The sequence below is a fragment of the Danio aesculapii genome, chromosome 12, assembly GCF_903798145.1.
Source record: "Danio aesculapii chromosome 12, fDanAes4.1, whole genome shotgun sequence".
Classification (NCBI taxonomy): Eukaryota; Metazoa; Chordata; class Actinopteri; order Cypriniformes; family Danionidae; genus Danio; species Danio aesculapii.
The window spans coordinates 45779879-45799213 of NC_079446.1; the positions used below are offsets into that span (position 1 = coordinate 45779879).

Below are 19335 nucleotides of genomic sequence, written 5' to 3' on the forward strand. Positions count from 1 at the left end.
AGAATATACATGTTAAAATAATAAAGAGCTCAAATTAACTTAAACATCTAAAAAAAAAATAATATACATGTTAAAAATAATAAAGAGCTCAAATTAATTTAAACATCTAAAAAAAATAAATAATATACATGTTAAAAATAATAGAGCTCAAATTAATTTAAACATCTAAAAAAAAAAATAATATACATGTTAAAATTAATAAAGAGCTCAAATTAATTTAAAAATATTTTAAAATGTAAGCAAATATGAAAAATTATGGTCAGGTTTTACAATATGCTTCTAATAGTTAATATATTTACAAACATGAACTAATAATGTACAATTCTTATTATAGCTTACTTTAGCTTAAAACATTTACTTATGAATTATTATTAAAAATCGAAATCCATTGCCAGGTAGCTATGTATACAAAAAGAGCTTTGAAATGCAGGCTATTATAATTAAACTAAATCGCTAAACAGAGTAAATAAAAGTAACTTTTGTTAAAGGGCACCTATTTTACCCCTTTTACAAGACGTAAGATAAGCCTTTGTTGTCTCCAGAATGTGTTTGTAAAGTTTCAGCTCAAAGTACCCATCAGATTATTTATCATAGCCTCCAGAATCTCCCCATTTTCGGTGTCTGAGAACAGTGTAGCCTGTGGCTTTAAATGCAAATGAGCTGCTTCTCCCCGCCCACCATTCCCACATGCGTGTCTGCTTCTCATCATGCGTTACCTCAGATAAATGGCAGTCAATGACCGAGACAGACTCTGATAAAGCTGAAATACAGCTCGTGTGTATGTTATTATAGAAACATGGTGCCTGTCAATCAATTCAGTGGGCGGGGAAAAACTACACTCCTACGTCACGTTATAGTGGGCCTCAAAATCACTGGGATTTGGGTCATATTTTAAAGTCAGGAAATAAAATAAAAAATAGAGATGCTGTGTTTCTCTTGTTGTGTTTCTATCACCCCAACGGACACACTGTGCACACAGTTCTGTCCAAACAGCCTACTAAAGTTGATTTCCATCATAGGTGCCCTTTTACTTGTTTTGTTTGTTTGTTTTTAGATGGACAGTTAGTTGTACTGGGTGTACTTTTACATTTAGATTTAACAAATTATTTAAGACCTACAACACCATATTTCAGTGAATTAAGACATTTTAAGACCCCGCAGACACCCTGTATGCTTATTTAAAACCGTTATGTCTCCGCTAATGATCCGGTCTTCATCTCCAGGACCTGTGCTCCTTTCAGATTCACTGACAAACATGACAGACAGCAGAAAGTAGGTTTTTTTCTGATCTCTCAGCGGACGAGACTCATCCTCAAACCCGCAGACGAGAGAGAGGCATCTGCTGATAATGAGAAACACATTGACTTTCACAGGGCTATCAGTCTGTTGTGTCTGGCACCGATGAGTTTTACACTCAAATATAACACACACACACACACATATCCCTTCCAGATCCCAGCAGACGCAGGCCAACATTATGCTGACAAATAAACACACTAAAGACAAGATAAACAGAAGCTGAGGATGAGCAATCAAATACTTAAGTAAATATACATTTTAAAATGTTACATTTACATATAAACTGTTTTAAATATAGCATTAATATATTCATTCTTAAGAACAGGGGTGCCCAAACTTTGTCCTATAAAGGGCCAAAAAGCAAACATGATTGAGGGCTGTGGGCCAAATATATACCAAACGGTATTTATTGCCATGGGTAAATTCCTGATTTATTCATGTTTAATCACTAGAAAATCTTACTCTAAATCATATTAACTAATGCAGTATCATATTATAATGAACTTATTGCTGTAAAAACATAAACAATATAACACAATGGAGTTCAATGCTGACTACAGCAGTCCAGCTGCTCCTGCCTTTACCTTGATTTACCTCTACCTCTATCTGTCAGGTGACAGCATTTACATTTTAGAAAGTTTGATTTATTTACAACACTTGAATTGAATTATTTAATTTCAGTTGGCAGTTTTTTTTTGTTTGTTTTTCTTTTTTATCTCAGCAATAAAACAGAGAGATAAAAGGTTAAGTTAAATTTGAAATGACAATCTCTGTCAAAGGCATCCACCACCTTCTCATCCTTTCTCCCTCTCTTCTCAGATAGGATGGCGGGCCGAATCAACAGTTACCATAGGGCAACTTTGGCCCGCAGGCCCTACTTTGGCATCTCTGCTTAAGAATATAGATAGATAATAAATAAATAAATAAATAAATACAATTTACAATAATGGGTATTTATTATTATTATTATTATTATTATTATTATTTATTAGTAGTAGTAGTAGTAGTAGTAGTAGTAGTAGTAGTAGTAGTAGTAGTAGTAGTAGTAGTAGTAGTAGTAGTAGTAGTAGTAGTAGAAGTAGTAGTATTAGCATTATTATTATTAATTCCTTCAAAAAATGAATAATTCACAATTACTATTATTGTTATTATTTATAATTCATTATATATTATTACTACTATTATTATTATTATTACTACTACTACTATTATCCATGCTTAAGAATATAGATAAATAAATAAATAAATAAATAAAAATAATTATATAAATAAATAAATAAATAAATAAAAGTATTATTAATACAGGCGACGAAGTGGCGCAGTAGGTAGTGCTGTCGCCTCACAGCAAGAAGGTCGCTGGTTCGAGCCTCGGCTGGGTCAGTTGGCGTTTCTGTTTCCATGTTCTCCCTGCGTTCACGTGGGTTTCCTCCGGGTACTCTGGTTTCCCCCACAGTCCAAAACCATGCGGCACAGGTGAAATGGGTAGGCTAAATTGTCCATAGTGTGTGTGTGTGTGAATAAGTGTGTATGTGTTTCCCAGTGATGGGTTGCAGCTGGAAGGGCATCCGCTGCATAAAACAAATGCTGGATAAGTTGGCGGTTCATTCCGCTGTGGCGACCCCGGATTAATAAAAAGACTAAGCCGAAAAGAAAATAAATGAATGGATTATTAATACATAATTTTATTATTTATATTTATTATTTTTCATAATAATAATAATAATAATAATAATAATAATAATAATGGATATTATTATTATTATTATTTATTTTTTTAAAATAAAGTATAATTATTACTTTTAATTGTAGTGTTATTATTTTATTAACAACTATTTATCATTGTTTTATTATTAGCATTACTATTATTATTACTATTATTTATTTGTACTATTACTAGTATTATTATTATTTTAAAATATATGATACATATAATAAATTAATAATTAAATAAACAATAATAAATAATATTATGTTTGATTAATAAATATTACATATAAAAACAAATATCAAAGAATATTCATAATATATGCGTCAATGTCTTGGTGCAACTGTGCCTTAGTACAAACCGTGATTTATTTATTTAATTTTTTTGCAAACGCTAATTAGTGACTAGATCATCATCAAACCTTTCAAAGTATATCCAAGTATAAACAGAGAAGAGTCGACTAATTAAGCTAACATTATTTTTTAAAGCAAAGCAGAAAAAAAAGTTTCTAACATCCACAAGAGGCAACAAGGCTTAGCAGAGCTGTTAGAAAATCAAATATTCCTGCATCCATATAATTATAAATGTATATGCTGAGAAATGCAAATGGGATGGCTCTAATAAACCGCTCCATCTCTAGATTTATTAAAACAGACAGCTGAAACTTACTTCCAGGAAACATGTGCTAATAAGCTAAGCTCAAGCATGCATTTATTTAAAGATTAATACGTATATTTTACACTAACTCTGCATTTTGCATTAAATATGTACCAAGCAAGGATGAATTGTGAAACCAAATATAGAGAGCACCTCAATAAAAGCAGCAACATCCCTTAATTATTTAAAACCAGACAAAACCTCAGGAAATATTTGACATGTTACCACAACAATAAAAAAGTTGATTGTTAAAAAAGAAAGCGTTGCATTTTGAGAATGTTCAAACACTTTTTGCACTCCTTATGAATGTGCTGATAACTGGAAGACATTTAAACAAGGCTTCGCTTCTTGTCTTGAGATTTTCTGACATCCAAAACACTTAAAAGTGGGTCAAGAAAAACAAGTTCTGAGGCTTAATAAATAAGAGAGATGCGCAGGAAAACTGACACCAGTGAGCTGAAGATGTGGGCGGATTGTTTTACACTGTCTTCTGATTTCATTATCACTCCGAGACGAGAGTAAAAAAACACTTGTTCTGTCTGAGAATATCGATGGGATTTTGACTAAGTTTTTTGAAGCGTTCTGTTTTTTTTTGTGTGTGTATGTGTGCATGCGCCACCATTGCTCCATCACAATCACAGTTACCGATAACAGCCAATTAAATCATTTCATTTTAGCAAGAATTCACACGGTTGAATTAGAAATAGTTTATATATGTAGTTGAAGTCATATTTACTCGCCCTCCTGTAAATTTTTTTTTATATTTCTCTAGTATTTCCCTAATGATGTTTAACAGATTAAGGAAATTTTCACAGTATGTCCTATAATATTTTTTCTTCTGGAGAAATTTTTATTTATTTTATTAATTTTTTTTAATAAATTAAATTCTTATTTATTTTATTTCAGTTAGAATTTAAAAAAAAAAAAAACATTTTAAGATCAACATTATTAGCCCCCTTAAGCAATATTTTTTGTTTCTTTTAAGTCTAGCCCAGGGGTGTCGCTAGACCCAATTTACTGGGACACGTGCCCCAGTAAATATCTCCAGTGCCCCAGTAAATGCATTGAGATATGATTTACTTCATATGCAAGTGTATTTATTAAGAGTGGTAATTCCGAAATAGACGTTAATCTCTATGTGCAACTGAACTAACGCTGGAAAAAGCAGTGTAATCAAAAAGCAAACTGACACATCTGCATGTGCGTAGAGAAGTTGCATGCCTCTCACACGCGCTGCTCTTCTGCCGGTGCGAGTCCCGCTAGTTAACATGCGTGCCAAAAAAAGCAGGCTGCTTGCTGCTCACGTGCCGCTCATGCGTTGTAAAACCGCCGTAACAGCCTTTTTTGTTTTGCAAGTCGACAAAACTAAAGTTTAAACAACATGAAGGTGATCTTACTAAGCATGATGAGGAGTCAGAGAGCTAAGACTTAATAAACCTAATTTTCTGCTATGCGTCAAGTCTAAGACAACGGATTATTCTATAAAACATATTTTTTGTATTTTATTAAACTGTCTTTAGAATTTCATTCAAATGAAATTAATATTTATGCAAAAGATTTCCTAAATGACCATAGCATCAATCCAGTTGTGTCTTACCATTACATCCTTATACATTTATTTATTATTATTATTATTATTTATTTTTATTTATTTATTTTTTTCTTTGTGGGGGGAGAGGGTCCGTGCCCCAGTAGAGCTTTATGTCTAGCAACACCCCTGGACTAGCCTAAGTACCCTAACTTGCCTAGTTAACCTAATTAAGCCTTTAAATTGCAATAAGCTGAATACTAGTCTCCTGAAAAATATCTAGTCTAATATTATTTACTGTCATCATGGCAAATTAAAACTATTGTTTAGAAATGTGTTGAGAAAATCTCTCATTTAGATGAAGATGATGAAGGTTATGAAGATGAAGTACTTTATGCTTAATTGTGCTTGTATCTGGATAGCAATTTTGATTGGATGAATGACCATATTAAGCAGACTAAATAAAGACTGTTCATGAACCGCAGGGTAAGATTAAATTATTTTACATCTTCCAAAATGTAATGCCAGCTAGCTAAAATGAGTGCTTCCTATCTAATTCATCTGCACGATGTGCGAATGTGATTATAATAATAATGAGAAGTTAGCAGAGTTAAACATATTATTCCTCAGACTTATCTTGGAATCAGTGTTGGGGATGTTATTTCAAAAAAGTAATTAACTAATCACTATTTTCACATCTAATATAACACATCACTAATCACATCACTAATTTTCTTTTTACGTGAATTACTTGATGGTCAGATTTTCTAAAAAGTAATTTCATTACTTAATTACTTATAATTACTGACTCAATATTACATAAAATCCCTACAAATCTCAACAGATAGGCAATAGAGATTAAACTCTTTCAATAGTTTCGAGAGAAGTAATAAAATAATTGAATAATTAAGTAATTGAGTAATTGAGTTAAATTTTAATTTGATTGGATTTTTCTTTTGTTAAAAGTTGCCGGTCAGTACCTGGATGGGAGACCACATGGGAAGGCAAGGTTGCTGCTAGGAGTGGTGTTAGTGAGGCCAGCAGAGGGCGCTCAACCTGTCTGTGTGGGTCCTAATTCCCCAGTATAGTGTAGGGAACGCTATGCTGCTCAGTGAGTGCTGTCTTTTGGATGAGACGTTAAACCAAAGTTCTGACTCTATGGTCATTAAAAATCCAAAGATGTCCTTCAAAAAATAAATAAATAAATAAATAAATAGAGTAGGGGTTTAACCCCGGCATCCTGGCCAAATTCTCCTCTCCATCAACCAGCTGGTGTGTGGTGTGCGGTCTGGCGCAAAATGGCAGCCATCATGTCATCCAGGTGGATGCTGCACACTGGTGTGTGATAAGGAGATACCCACGAAAAAATGTGTAAAGTGCCTTGAGTGTCCAGAAAAGCGCTGTATAAATGCAAGAAACTATTATTGCAAGGAACTGTTATATCATCTTTACATCAAATTACAAAAAATAATTATCGCTGTCAGACAGTACAGGTAAATTTGACGTTATGCTCTCTTCTGGCTGCCGTTTTCAGTCTCACATCATTTCTTTCCTTATTCTGAAAGTCTTGATAACACCATCGTGTAGTTAGTTGTACTCAGGGGCGTCGCTGGGGGGGATAAGTTAGGACTATTCTAAGGACCCATACATTTAGGGGGCCCCCAGAGACATTGACAAGGGCCCGTGCCTACAATGGCCCTCTGCTTCTGAGAAAGCCTCAAATCTAAAAAGGGCCATAAGCTTCAAGAGGCAGAGGCTGCACCGACATTTCTCATCCGACACAAAAAATGCAGAGCACAGGTCAACAGGAAAAAACACGGCCTCATCAGCGCCTCGCTCTTAATAATTAGCAGCTTGGAAACAGAGAAAAGCGTCAGGACTTGACAACAGTTGGTGAAGAGCAGAGAAAAGGAGAAGCATCAATAAAAAAAACAGCACACGAGATGCAAACCAGAAAGCGCGCTGAGCTCCACGTGCTAATTCAAATGAAATATTGACAGCCACTTCTCTAATGACGCTGAGGTTTATTCTGCGGAGAGCCCGATCGATCCAGAGAGAAATATTAAACATTGATTTGTGATCACCAAAGCTAGAAATACTGAGCATCGCACCGTATGCCAGGCCTCGCTAGAAATAAAGAAGTAAATTTGTGCTGCCATTACACAGAAATATTAAGAGCGTACAGAGTCGGTAGTCGGAAATAAGATTTTTTTTTCGGTGATTTAGAATGAGATACTTCACAATGTGATCCTGAGAAAACATACAACACAGATCTACAATTTATATGCAAGTGTGAGAAGGGTTTTTTTTTTTTGGAATATGGAATGATGAGTCTTTGTACGTGTTATTTAAGAAACTGGCATGAATGAGTGTTACATATTTGTGTTATTTGTGCTCTGTTTGTGTTGTCTCTCTCTTGCTCTGCTCTCCCATATCTGCTTTCATTATTCACAGGTTCCGTTCATTGGTCTATTCAGCTGTCAGTCATTCCTCCCTCCCCAGGTTACGTCATTCTTACGTCACATCCAATAAGCAAAGACCACCCATCATAAAAGCGCGCGCCAGACCACTCACCAGCCCCCCTCTTTTCCCTTTCTTATCTTGTTTTCTTGTTGCGTTGCGTTACGAAAAAACCCGTCTAACTGTGTATTTTGTTGTTGCCCGTTTTTGTGTGCACGTTATCCGTCCGTTATTTGTAGATCCCTCCATTTCTCTGTATAACGTTGTTTATGAGGCTTGGACAAAGCGGACAGGTAAGAAGGTCACGTGACATACATTTTGCAACACTTAGGACTGCTCTTCTGTATAGTACATTAGGTTAGGGGTGAGCGCCACCCCTTGTACTTTTAGATGGATAAATAGAGTAGACAGTCAGGACTCGGAAGACTCTTCGCGTGCTAATTATTTTGTTTCACATAGTTAGTTAGCTAGATGCTTCTGGGAAGTAAGATTTAGTTTGGGTTTTGTTCTTTTCGTTCCTTTAGCACCACCCACGTCCCTTCTGCCAGCTCTCCTGTCTTTGTATTTGTTTCAGTGTTGTAAATATTGTAAATAGTATATTTTGCTTTATTTTCTTTATTTTGGATTTATTCATTGTTTTTGTTCACTTTGGGAATTATAAATAAAAATCACAATTTTGGTATTATTTTGGTTGTCTTTAGCACTCATTCACTGTTTGTATAAATATATTTTAATTACAAATAAATGTCAAACCCCACCATCCCCTGGACTAACATCAGGGGTTTGTAACAATGAGAAATTAGATGTTTCTGTTTTGAATTCATCTTTAATATATACTTTCAATATGAACTGTCCATTGTTATGCGATTTAAAGGTGACCAATTGTGTTCCTTTTTACATGATGTAAAAGAAGTCTCTGATGTCCCTAGAGTGTGAGTGTGTGTGTGTGTGTGTGTGTGTGTGTGAGTGTGTGTGTGTGTGTGTGTGTGTGTGTGTGTGTGTGTGTGTTTGAAGTTTCAGCTCAAAACACCACACAAATAATGCTTTATAACTTTTTAAAACTGCTCCTTGAAGGCTTTGATTCTATTTGTACCATTTTGGTGACTGTCGCTTTAAATTCAAATGAGATTGTGCTCTTTTCAGAAGAGGGCGGAGCTACAGATACCTAGTGGCAGATTCAAAATCAAGACTAACATTCTATGGCAGGGCTATTCAATTAGTTCGTCATGTGGGCCCGCTTATGAAAAGCATCCCAAATGAGGGGCCGGAGAGATACGACTTGCAATATGAGTGATGACACAACAGCATATAAGGGCCCATATGTTGTATTTTTGCTCCTTAAGACGCCCACGTTGACTTTTTTTACATTAAAATATGATTTTATTGTATTTTGAAACTACATAACATCACTGCATTGCACAATGTGGCTTTTTTTTAACAAACATTCAAATGTTGCATTTCAAAGCACAGCAAAATCAGTGTGTTGCTCAAGTAGGCTTCTTCTACATTCACACACATTCATATGTTATGTTTTGAACTGCATAATTAGGGATGCAATGATTATAGATCTACCTTCTCACCTAAGGTCATGAGCTTTGGGTCTCGGATACAAGCAGCCAAAATGAGTTTCCTTCGCAGGGGTGGCAGGGCGCATCCTTATAGATAGGATGAGGAGCTCAGTCACTCGGGAGGAGCTCGGGGTAGAGCTGCTGCTTCTCCACATCGAGAGAAGTCAGCTGAGATGGCTCGAGCATCCGTTTCGGATGCCTCCTGGACGCCTACCTAGGAAGGTGTTTCAGGCACAGGGAGGAGGCCTCGGGGAAGACCCAGGACATGCTGGAGGGACTTAGTCTCTCGGCTGGCCCGAAATACCTTGGAATCCCCCTAGAGAAGCTGGAGGAAGTGTCTGGCGAGAGGGAAGACTGAGGTTCTCTCCTAAGACTACTGCCCCCATGACCCGGCCCCGGAAAAGCGGTTGAAAATGAGATGATATTGATGGTTGTCAGCTTAAACTGTAGATTTATATAATGGTGGTGAACAAGTTATGTAAATATCATGTGATGAATTAGTGGATGTAGTGTTCAATTTGTGTGTCTGTATTCGTGTTGTTACGATACTGTAATTTATATATATTTAATAGCATTTTCGGTACTGCGACGAACCCACCTGCAACACTGTACTCGGCTGTCTTACGTAAAATTTAATAATTTCTACCAAAATAATAGATGAAGTACATGTTTTTATATGGCGACAAACAAATCAGGCTTACAAAGCTAAAAATATTGGGGGAGGGGTGGGTTGGATCTGTGCTCATATATGCCTCATTCACACTAGCAGTGACTTTGTAGCTGTCTGTCACCTTGGGTGGCGATTGAAACCATTGTGGGTGTTCCCACCTTGAGGTTGCTTAGATAACATTTACAGTGATACTCACAAAGAGTGAATGAGTTTACGTGCTGCTGTAAACCTTGATCAGAAAAAATAAATAAATATAAAAGGAATCAGTACATTAAACGTTGATTTACAAACGTTGATTTACAAAGATGATCGAGAAAAGCTCTCTGTCATTGAAGCTATTTATCTGCTGCAAATGCAGGTCTCTGTAGGTCAACAGCACAGAGAATCGGAGAATAGAGGAATTACCAACCTACATCACACATGATGTCACACGGGTTCCCGGTTGCAATGGCAAACATGTCGTGTTGTGTGGCAAGATGCCAAATAGTCCAAAAATAGAACAACTTTTACCGTGCACCACACTGCTTTAATGCCAACCGCAGACATCTTAAGCTAAAAGGGAGCTGAATGAAGTGAGGACCTAATTAAAAATGCTGGACTCTGCAGTTCTCATTTAATATCAGGTAAGTTCACGCTATGCTGAATCATACACATTACATGTTTTTGATTGCAGCAATGATTTCAGCAAAAACAGTTAAACATGGTGAATTAAACTGCGGAGACTGAATGCTAAGAATGAAATGTAAACATGTAAGTTCACAGACCCTGTTGTACAGGTGCAGTTCACTGTCAGAATGCAGTCGTTTTGCTTGTTGATGATTACCCAGGCCTTGTATAGCTCCGTCTTCTTGTCTTTGGCTAGGCAGAACCTCCGTTTTAGCACTACAAAGTTTTGAATCTGTTAACCATGTAACATTATTTCTTGCACATGACCACACAGAACAAAATTGTAGGCATTTAAAGACTTGTAGATCTTTAACTTCTCTCTTGTAAAATCACTTGGAGTTTAATGAGATGGTTGTATATTTGGGGTTGGAAGCTTGGCCGTTTTGTCTTATCCAATTACCATTGGGAGGTTTCTATCGAAATGGACCTGTCAGACGAACGCCGACCACTTTAACGTTAATTTTGCCGAATAACTGTGCTTATCACTGGGTGACGAGCTGTGATAATACACTGAAAGCATTGTGTAAATAATATATAATATTTAATCAATATAACTTATTTCTAATACAACAACAAACTCTGTACCACATCGGATGTCATTCCCTCGCTGTAAATGCTAGCTTTTCTGTAACCTCGCTGCGCGCGCATCCTGAATGTTTTTCAAACCGGTAATTCGTCTATACAACTGGCCTCTGAGCAACGGATCAAAGCAGAGGATCACGTGAGTTCTACTAGTGCTCCTATTGGCTGGTGCTCAAGAAAGTCGCTCTTCATTTGCATAAGGTTGAAGGATTCTCAAATTTGTCCCGTTGCTTGACACATCTACCTTGTCACCCACGGTAGAGGAGATCGCCGAAAGTCCCTCACTCTCCATTGAAATGAACGGTCGCTTGTCGATTTGCCGCTGCGAGTCGCTCATAGTGTGAATGAGGCTTTAGCATTTATCAAACACATCGCTTCCGCAATTCTGAACTACAAAGTGTACTAAACAAGCAGCAAATGAGTGAGGAGCTCAAGACTCAAAGCTGCTCATTCAAAGAGCTTCTGGAGTCTTGTTGAGATAATGAGTGATTTGAGGGAAGTATCTGTGTATGGAGAACATGGTCATATTGATAAGGGCATAATTAGCAGGTTGAGCTGTGCCATTAATTTGCTAATTGCTGCATTGCATGGAGTCTGAATGCAAAGGCCAGACAGAGGGAACAAACACGCAGAGTCCTTAATAGCACACGCACAGACTTATTTCTATATCCCAGTGGGGACTCACATAGATGTATTGATGTTTCTACTATACAAACAGTATTTTCTCTCCTCTACCCAAAAACCCAACCTGAGCAGGAAACCATCTGCACTTTTACATTTTAAAGTACTTCATTCTGTCTGATTCATAAGCATGTTTACCTATGGGGATATCAATTTTGGTTCCCACAGTGAAACAAATCCCAATGTGTCTGAGTGTATTTAGGTCCCCACTGGGATATAAAAACAATGACACACACACAGAAATGTAAGCTTTCTCTTTCAACACAAACACTTGCTGTTCATCAGACTCGATGCTTAAAAGGAGAAATAGTACACTCCTCTTCATTAGACTAAATCTATAAATAAATATTTGGTAAGTTTCAAACTTAAATTTACACAGCTTATTTTTATAGCATGTCAAATAGGCCCCAATTTTAGGTGTGTGTGTACGTTTGTCTCTTTAAATGCAAATGAGCTGTTGCTTTTCAGTAGAGGGCGGAGCCTTTACACGCTCCTCAGACAGTGTCTTATTTACTTCTTAATTATTTAATTACTCATAATGATAATTATAATAATATTAATTATTATTATTATTAACAACAATTTATATATTTATTTTTATTTATTTGTTTTATTAGTATTTTTATCCATTTTTTGTCATTTTTGTATTTATTTATTATTTTAATTAGTAATAGTAGTATTTGTGCATTCATGTACTTTATTATTATTATTATTTTGTACTTATTTGTCTGTTTGTTTATTTGTGTTATTATTACATTTTTATTTGTTTATTTGATTATTTATTATTATTATTATTATTAATTTATATATTATTTTAATTTATTTGTTTATTAGTATTATCCATTTTTTGTAATTTTTTTATTAATTTTTTATTTTAATTAGTAGCAGTAGTTTTTATGCATTCATGTACTTATGCTTATTATTATTATTATTATTATTATTATTATTATTATTATTATTTTGTACTTATTTGTCTGTTTGTTTATTTGTGTTATTATTACATTTTTATTTGTTTATTTGATTATTTATTATTATTATTATTATTATTATTAATTTATATATTTATTTTAATTTATTTGTTTATTAGTATTATTATCCATTTTTTGTAATTTTTTTATTAATTTTTTATTTTAATTAGTAGCAGTAGTTTTTATGCATTCATGTACTTATGCTTATTATTATTATTATTATTATTATTATTATTATTTTGTACTTATTTGTCTGTTTGTTTATTTGTATTATTATTACATTTTTATTTGTTTATTTGATTATTTATTTATTATTACTATTAAGTGGTAGAACTAATAATAATATAATAATATTAAAAAGCAGATCCTTCTTAACTTGTTCTTATTTATACCTTCCACATTTGCGCTATCACTGTGCACATTGGCCGGCAGCTAGCTCTCTCTGCAAGTCTCACATAGTCGCCCACTGGAGCTAAGCAGGGCTGTGCCCAGTCAGTACCTGGATGGGAGACCACATGAGAAGGCAAGGTTGCTGTCAGAAGTGTTGTTAGTGAGGTCAGCAAGGGGCGCTCAACAAGTCTGTGTGGCTCTTAATGCCCCAGTATATTGATGGGGACTCTATATTGCTTAGCGAGCACCATCTTTCAGATGAGACCTCCGTCCAAACTATCCTAAATATATTATAACTACTATTGGCTTCATCACGTCTCCTCTCCACCAATCAGCTGGTGTGTGATGTGTGGTCTGGCACACAATAAAATGCAGATAGGATACACAGCCGGCCGGACACTGTATAACAATAATCCATATTTTTACAGTACTGTGACGGTTGGGTTTAGGGTTAAGGTAGGGGCAGACATTAAAAAATACAAATTTTGGGGTAATTTAACAGATAGCATTAATAATAGTCGGTAGAAATATTGTTTTTACCTTACTGTGACAGTTGAGATTAGGGTTGGAGTGGGGACAGACGTTTTTCATTTTCTTTTCGGCTTAGTCCCTTTATTAATTTGTGGTCGCCAGGGCTTAATTTGAGCCAGAACACGCCGCATCCAGAGCCTCTGAAATCTGATCCGGCACCTCAATTTACCGATCACCCTCCTCAACAGCCCTCCTCCCCCGTCCACTGTTCACTTTCACCGCAACTCCCCAACCCTCTTCACTTTCATCCGCAACAACATCACACCCCCCCCCCTTTTCCAACCTTCTCAAATCTCTTAATTTAAGACAAAATAAGATGAAAAAACAAACAAATTACTATTGAAATTAATTTCTTGTGGAAAACCTGATGTGGCCATGCCTCAGACTCTGCCTTCAGCGGCCCCCAGGTAAATTGAGTTTGAGACCTGTCTATTTAGTTACTGATTGTGTCAGTTGTAGCTATTAACACTGTATAAAGCATTAACTACAGTCAGCCTATGGGAGAATCAGAAACACAAATTCATGTCTGTAAACACACTTTCTCTCCATCTCCTTGAAGAGGCTGCCGTCTGTGCATCAGCTGAACTCATACTGTATATAATCCCTCTCTCATTCACTCGTTCACCCTCATCTCTTCATCTAATGGTAGAGTTTAATGTGCAGGAATCAGATGCGGACGAGGGATAATCTCCAGCACATAAGATGACACTCAAAGGATCAATCCCACAATGTATCACTTACACACTTCTCTTTACAGCCATAAACTCCTGAAAACACGGAGAGAGAGAGAGAGAGAGAGAGAGAGAGAGAGAGAGAGAGAGAGAGAGAGAGAGAGAGAGAGAGAGAGAGAGAGAGAGAGAGAGAGAGAGAGAGAGAGAGAGAGAGAGAGAGAGAGAGAGAGAGAGAGAGAGAGAGGAGAGAGAGAGAGAGAGAGAGAGAGAGAGAGAGAGAGAGAGAGAGAGAGAGAGAGAGAGAGAGAGAAACGGAGACTAATACATGGCAGATCATTAAAGCTCAATCCCCAAAGTTCTGCATTTACAGCAAAGCAAAGTACAAGAGAAGAGCAGCTGGAAAGTGAATATTATCAGCATGAAGAAGCTGCACAGATAGAACTAAGCATCAAGATGCTCTAAAGCTGCTAGTAAATGTGCTGTTTAAACATGGAAAGACTCAGATCTTGAAGTAGAAGAGCTGCTTTATTTATTTATTTTTTTTATTTTTGATGACTTTCTGACTTTTGTAACGTTTTCTAATATTCTTTGCACAAATTTAAAGGAGCAGAGCTTTTAAATGGTGTTGTATAGTTGACAATCAGAATAAAAGCTTGGGATTCTGATTCTGCTGTCAGAGTAGCTTACAAACTTGGAAAGGTTTTTGTTTGTTCTGCTTAAGTTTTTTTTTTTCATAAAACAGATATTAAATTAAAGGGATTATTTTCTGACATTAATATGATAATAACAACAACAACAACTACTACTACTATTTTTGTTGTTATTAATTATTATTATTATTATTATTATTATTATTATTATTATTATTATTTTATTATTATTGACAAACAAGAAAATAATCTCCTAAAATGTAATAATAATTTGATAATTAATAAATAATAAATTTATTATTAATTTATTATTAATATTGACAACAAGAAAATCACTTAAATTCCATAATAGTTTCTTAGTTATTGATAAATAATTTAAAAATATTAGTAGTAGTAACAGTATTATTATTATTATTATTATTATTATTATTATTATTATTATTATTATTATTAATAATAATAATATTATTATTATTATTATTATTATCATCATCATTGACATTTCAACAACAAAACAATATCTTAAATGTAATAATTAAATAATAATTTAACAATTAAAATGTATTATTATTATTATTGTGATTATTATTATTACTATCATTATTATTATTATTAATATTATTATTGTCATCTCCAAAATCATTTTGCAAAATTAACATTGGATATTTCTGAACTGAGCAAATTGTAAATGTTAATTAATAATATTAATCAATCCATTTATTCTAAAATATACCACATTTTATTTACGGATTCATTATTTATAAATAATATTTTTATAAATAAAATACCCTTTTTTAAAAAAATAAATAAATAAATGTCACTTTAGACAATTCTTTGGTTTTTAACAAGGCAGATTTTCTTTTAAAAACCAGCTGAATCAACTTGTGCTTTTTTTGCAAAAACCTCTAAATCCACCTATTGGGACAAGAAAATCACTAAAGATGCAATTCGAAATTTTACCAAACATAAAACACATTACACAAACCACCTAAAATGTAAAATATACAAATCTATCAAATAAGTGGCGGTTCATTCTGCTGTGATGAACCAGGGAAAAAGCAAAAGGAAAATGAGTGAATGAAGTCTGTCAAGTGCATTAGTCAATATTAAAACTGACATTAATTAAATCTTAACGATCTGTTGTCATTTCTTGGATTTGGTATTTAGATTTAATGTAAGTAGAGCAATGTACACATTGTAAGCTAAGCTTGGTAGATTCAAATAATATAGTGTAAAACAGGAATATCTCTGCATTGTCCATTAATATTAAAAGCTTATCAGATGTAAAAGTAATATGAAGTAATACAAATAATGCATAGTTTTATACATTATATTTATCTTTTAAAAAATAGCTTAAATTAGCAAATAAAACACAAGGTGGGCCTACTGGACAAAAAGGGGATGCCTCTCGGACAATTTTACAAGCTGTCATTCATTCATCCTCACTATACTTAAGGTCTTGGTCTCTTAATTATCCTCATAGCATCCATGCGGAATAAAAGAACAGCATATTAACTCTGTCTTTTGTGAAACGCAGTTGTCGTTTAATGTATAGTAAATCAGACTCATTCAAAGTAGCGTCGCTGTGCAAAAACAGGTTATGAATGCATGTTACACTTCCGACCGCACGTTGTGTTTTCTTTTCCCTATAATGCACAGAGTTTTGAGGTAAGGGACGTTTTCATTTGCTATTCACTGACAGTCAGACAGGCTCATCCAGTTCATCAAACTCTGTCTTTTAAAATCGAAAGCGGAATAGGTCTCCTCATAAAAGCTGGCGTATCAGCCCACTGCTACATTAAAAACATAGGATTAGATTCGCGCCTTCTGATTGGTCCTCAGGATAGCGGCTTTTGCTGCTGCGTTTAGCGGGTTTTGCAAACAAACTGTTATTTCTGAATGCGCTGACGCTGTGATTTAGTTGATTAGAAGCAAATCTATTTGTTGATGGTGTACTGCTTGCCTAAAGCATTCACTGAATGTCATTAGCTCATTGTTGGCGGAAGTGGCGTTTAGCGGCTTTCGCATCTGAACTCTTCATATATTACTCATATTATTTTTGGTATTTTTTTAGGTTAAACAAAAATGCTCAGTCTGTGCTACAATTAGTAAATTATGTAACTTTCATATTAACACATTTTATTTGCATAATTACATATGCTTCATTTAATGTATCCATTACATAAACGTTTTGAGGTCAAACAGGGTTTCTTGCACTAAATATGGGAAAAAAAACTATCTATACAAAATTAACAGAGCATAAATAACATTCTTGAACATTCTTGATACTGTTCTGATACCGTCTTATCCATAATCCATTAATATATATCCATAATTACTAACAAATAGCAGCGAAAAATCTATATTTGCCCAGTTATGGCTCAAATTCAGCATGCAGGATCCAGTTCTCAATAGACAAAAATCAAGCCCCATGCTTTATAATGAACTGTTTTAAAATATAACATGATAAAGACACAGAGAAAAGTGATAACCATTTCTCCTGATGGTCTGAAGCCTGCCAGCATGTATTTCTGCCGCTGTAATAAGCTGAATATGTCTGTTCTTGTGTGTTGTGCAGTGTGGAGCTGGACTTTAAACTGCAGGAGGACAAACTGCAGCCGCTGATGAAGAGATTGTGTCCGACGGAGGAGTCTCTGTTTGCCTCTCTGCCGTTTGCTCAGGACACCATCGGCTCGACACCCAAACGCAAGTCCAAAGCCGAGGCCAAGAAACACGCGCGCTGGAAACTCTGGTTCCTGTGACCGCGGCAAACACAACACTTTAGTTCCAGACAGCGCTTGATTTCGCCCGTTTCTGATCAGGAGTAATACGTTTGTCCCTTTTCAGTACTTCATGGACGAGAGTACTGGACTTGATTTGGAAATAAATCAAGAATTGAGACTTTTATGTATATTTAACCGAAGAATGGAATAATCAGACGTAGCTGGATCAATAACGAATCTCGCTTTATATTTATGGATATTTTTTTTTGATGTTCGGGATCATTTGGGGTCTTCTCTTCCTCGTGGATATCCACAGATTAAACGAAGCACAACTCTTCAGACGCACCGGAGGATGTTTTTCTTCATAGAGGACTTCATGGATTAATTTATTTATTTTTTCCAGAATGGAAAACTCACTCCAGGATGGGATTAATAGCAGACAAAGCCGGTGAAGTCACGACAAATACATTATGCACTGCAAAAACTGCTTTTCTTACTTAGAGTTTGTCTCGTTTCTAGTATAAATATCTAAAAAAAATATATATTAAATATGAAGCATTTCATAGAGAAGTAAAAAAATACTGGGTCACACTTTATTCTGATGGTCCATTTGTTGAATTTAAGTTTCACTGCATCTACATGCCAACTAGTTCTCATTAGATTATGAGTAGACTCTTAAGGTTGGGCTTAGGGTTAGGGTTAGTGTAAGTTGACATTAGAGCTGCTCAATTAATCGAACAAAGATCGCGATCTCGATTCGACCCCCTAGATCAGGGGTCACCAATCTTGTTCCTGGAGGGCCGGTGCCCTACAGATTTTAGCTCCAACTCTAATCAAACACACCTGAACAAGCTAATCAAGGTCTTACTAGGTATACTTGAAACATCCAGGCAGGTGTGTTAGGCAAGTTGGAGCTAAACTCTGCAGGGACACCGGCCCTCCAGGACCAAGATTTGTGACCCCTGCCCTAGATGATCTTAATCCAGCATTTCTACAATTCTGCCAATCATATTTTCGAGTTCAAGAGAGAAGCAAAGGCGGCTGCACGAGTCTTTTCATTGTTTCACATACATTGCTCAGCGACATGAACACCTCCAAATGATGTTGAAAGAGTCACATACTGTATTTATAAGGTATAATTCACCTAAAAATGTCATTTTTGTCTTCATATAATGCTGTATTCTGTTGTAGACAGTTTTTAATGAAGTGTGATTATAAAATATAACATTAATACATTTTACCATTAGAAGCTGATTGTTACACACTGTTGACATTAGGCATGGGACGATAACAGTTATCAAGGTATACCGCGGTTTGGAAAAGTCAAGGTTTTAAAAAAAATTTTCGGTAATACCGTTCCTAAGGTACAGTATGTGTACGATTTTTTATTTACGGTTTTTTGGACAACAGCATCTCCAGCAGAAAAGAGATCCAAAGAAGCCGTTTTAAATTGTGAAGAAATCAGTGTTTTTGAAACTAATGAAGTCAGTGATTCATTTGAATTATTTAGCCTGACATGTTTACTGCTCCAAAATACTTTAAATGATAAAATATATAGTGTTTAAAGGAGAATATAAGAAAAGGAT

General features: G+C 35.2%; 2 protein-coding genes across 3 annotated transcripts in view; one reads left to right on the plus strand and one right to left on the minus strand.

The window, feature by feature from the left end:
• Nucleotides 1–18202, plus strand: part of LOC130238983 (inhibitory synaptic factor 2A) — a 99242-nt gene extending 81040 nt beyond the window's left edge. The window contains exon 4 of the mRNA XM_056470104.1: nt 17605–18202. Coding sequence (XP_056326079.1) covers nt 17605–17788 — 184 coding nt within the window. The 3' untranslated portion in view covers nt 17789–18202. The remainder of the gene's footprint in view (nt 1–17604) is intronic.
• dock1 (dedicator of cytokinesis 1) overlaps nt 1–19335 on the minus strand; it is a 927369-nt gene that overhangs the window by 322678 nt on the left and 585356 nt on the right. The gene's annotated exons all lie outside the window — the stretch shown is intronic.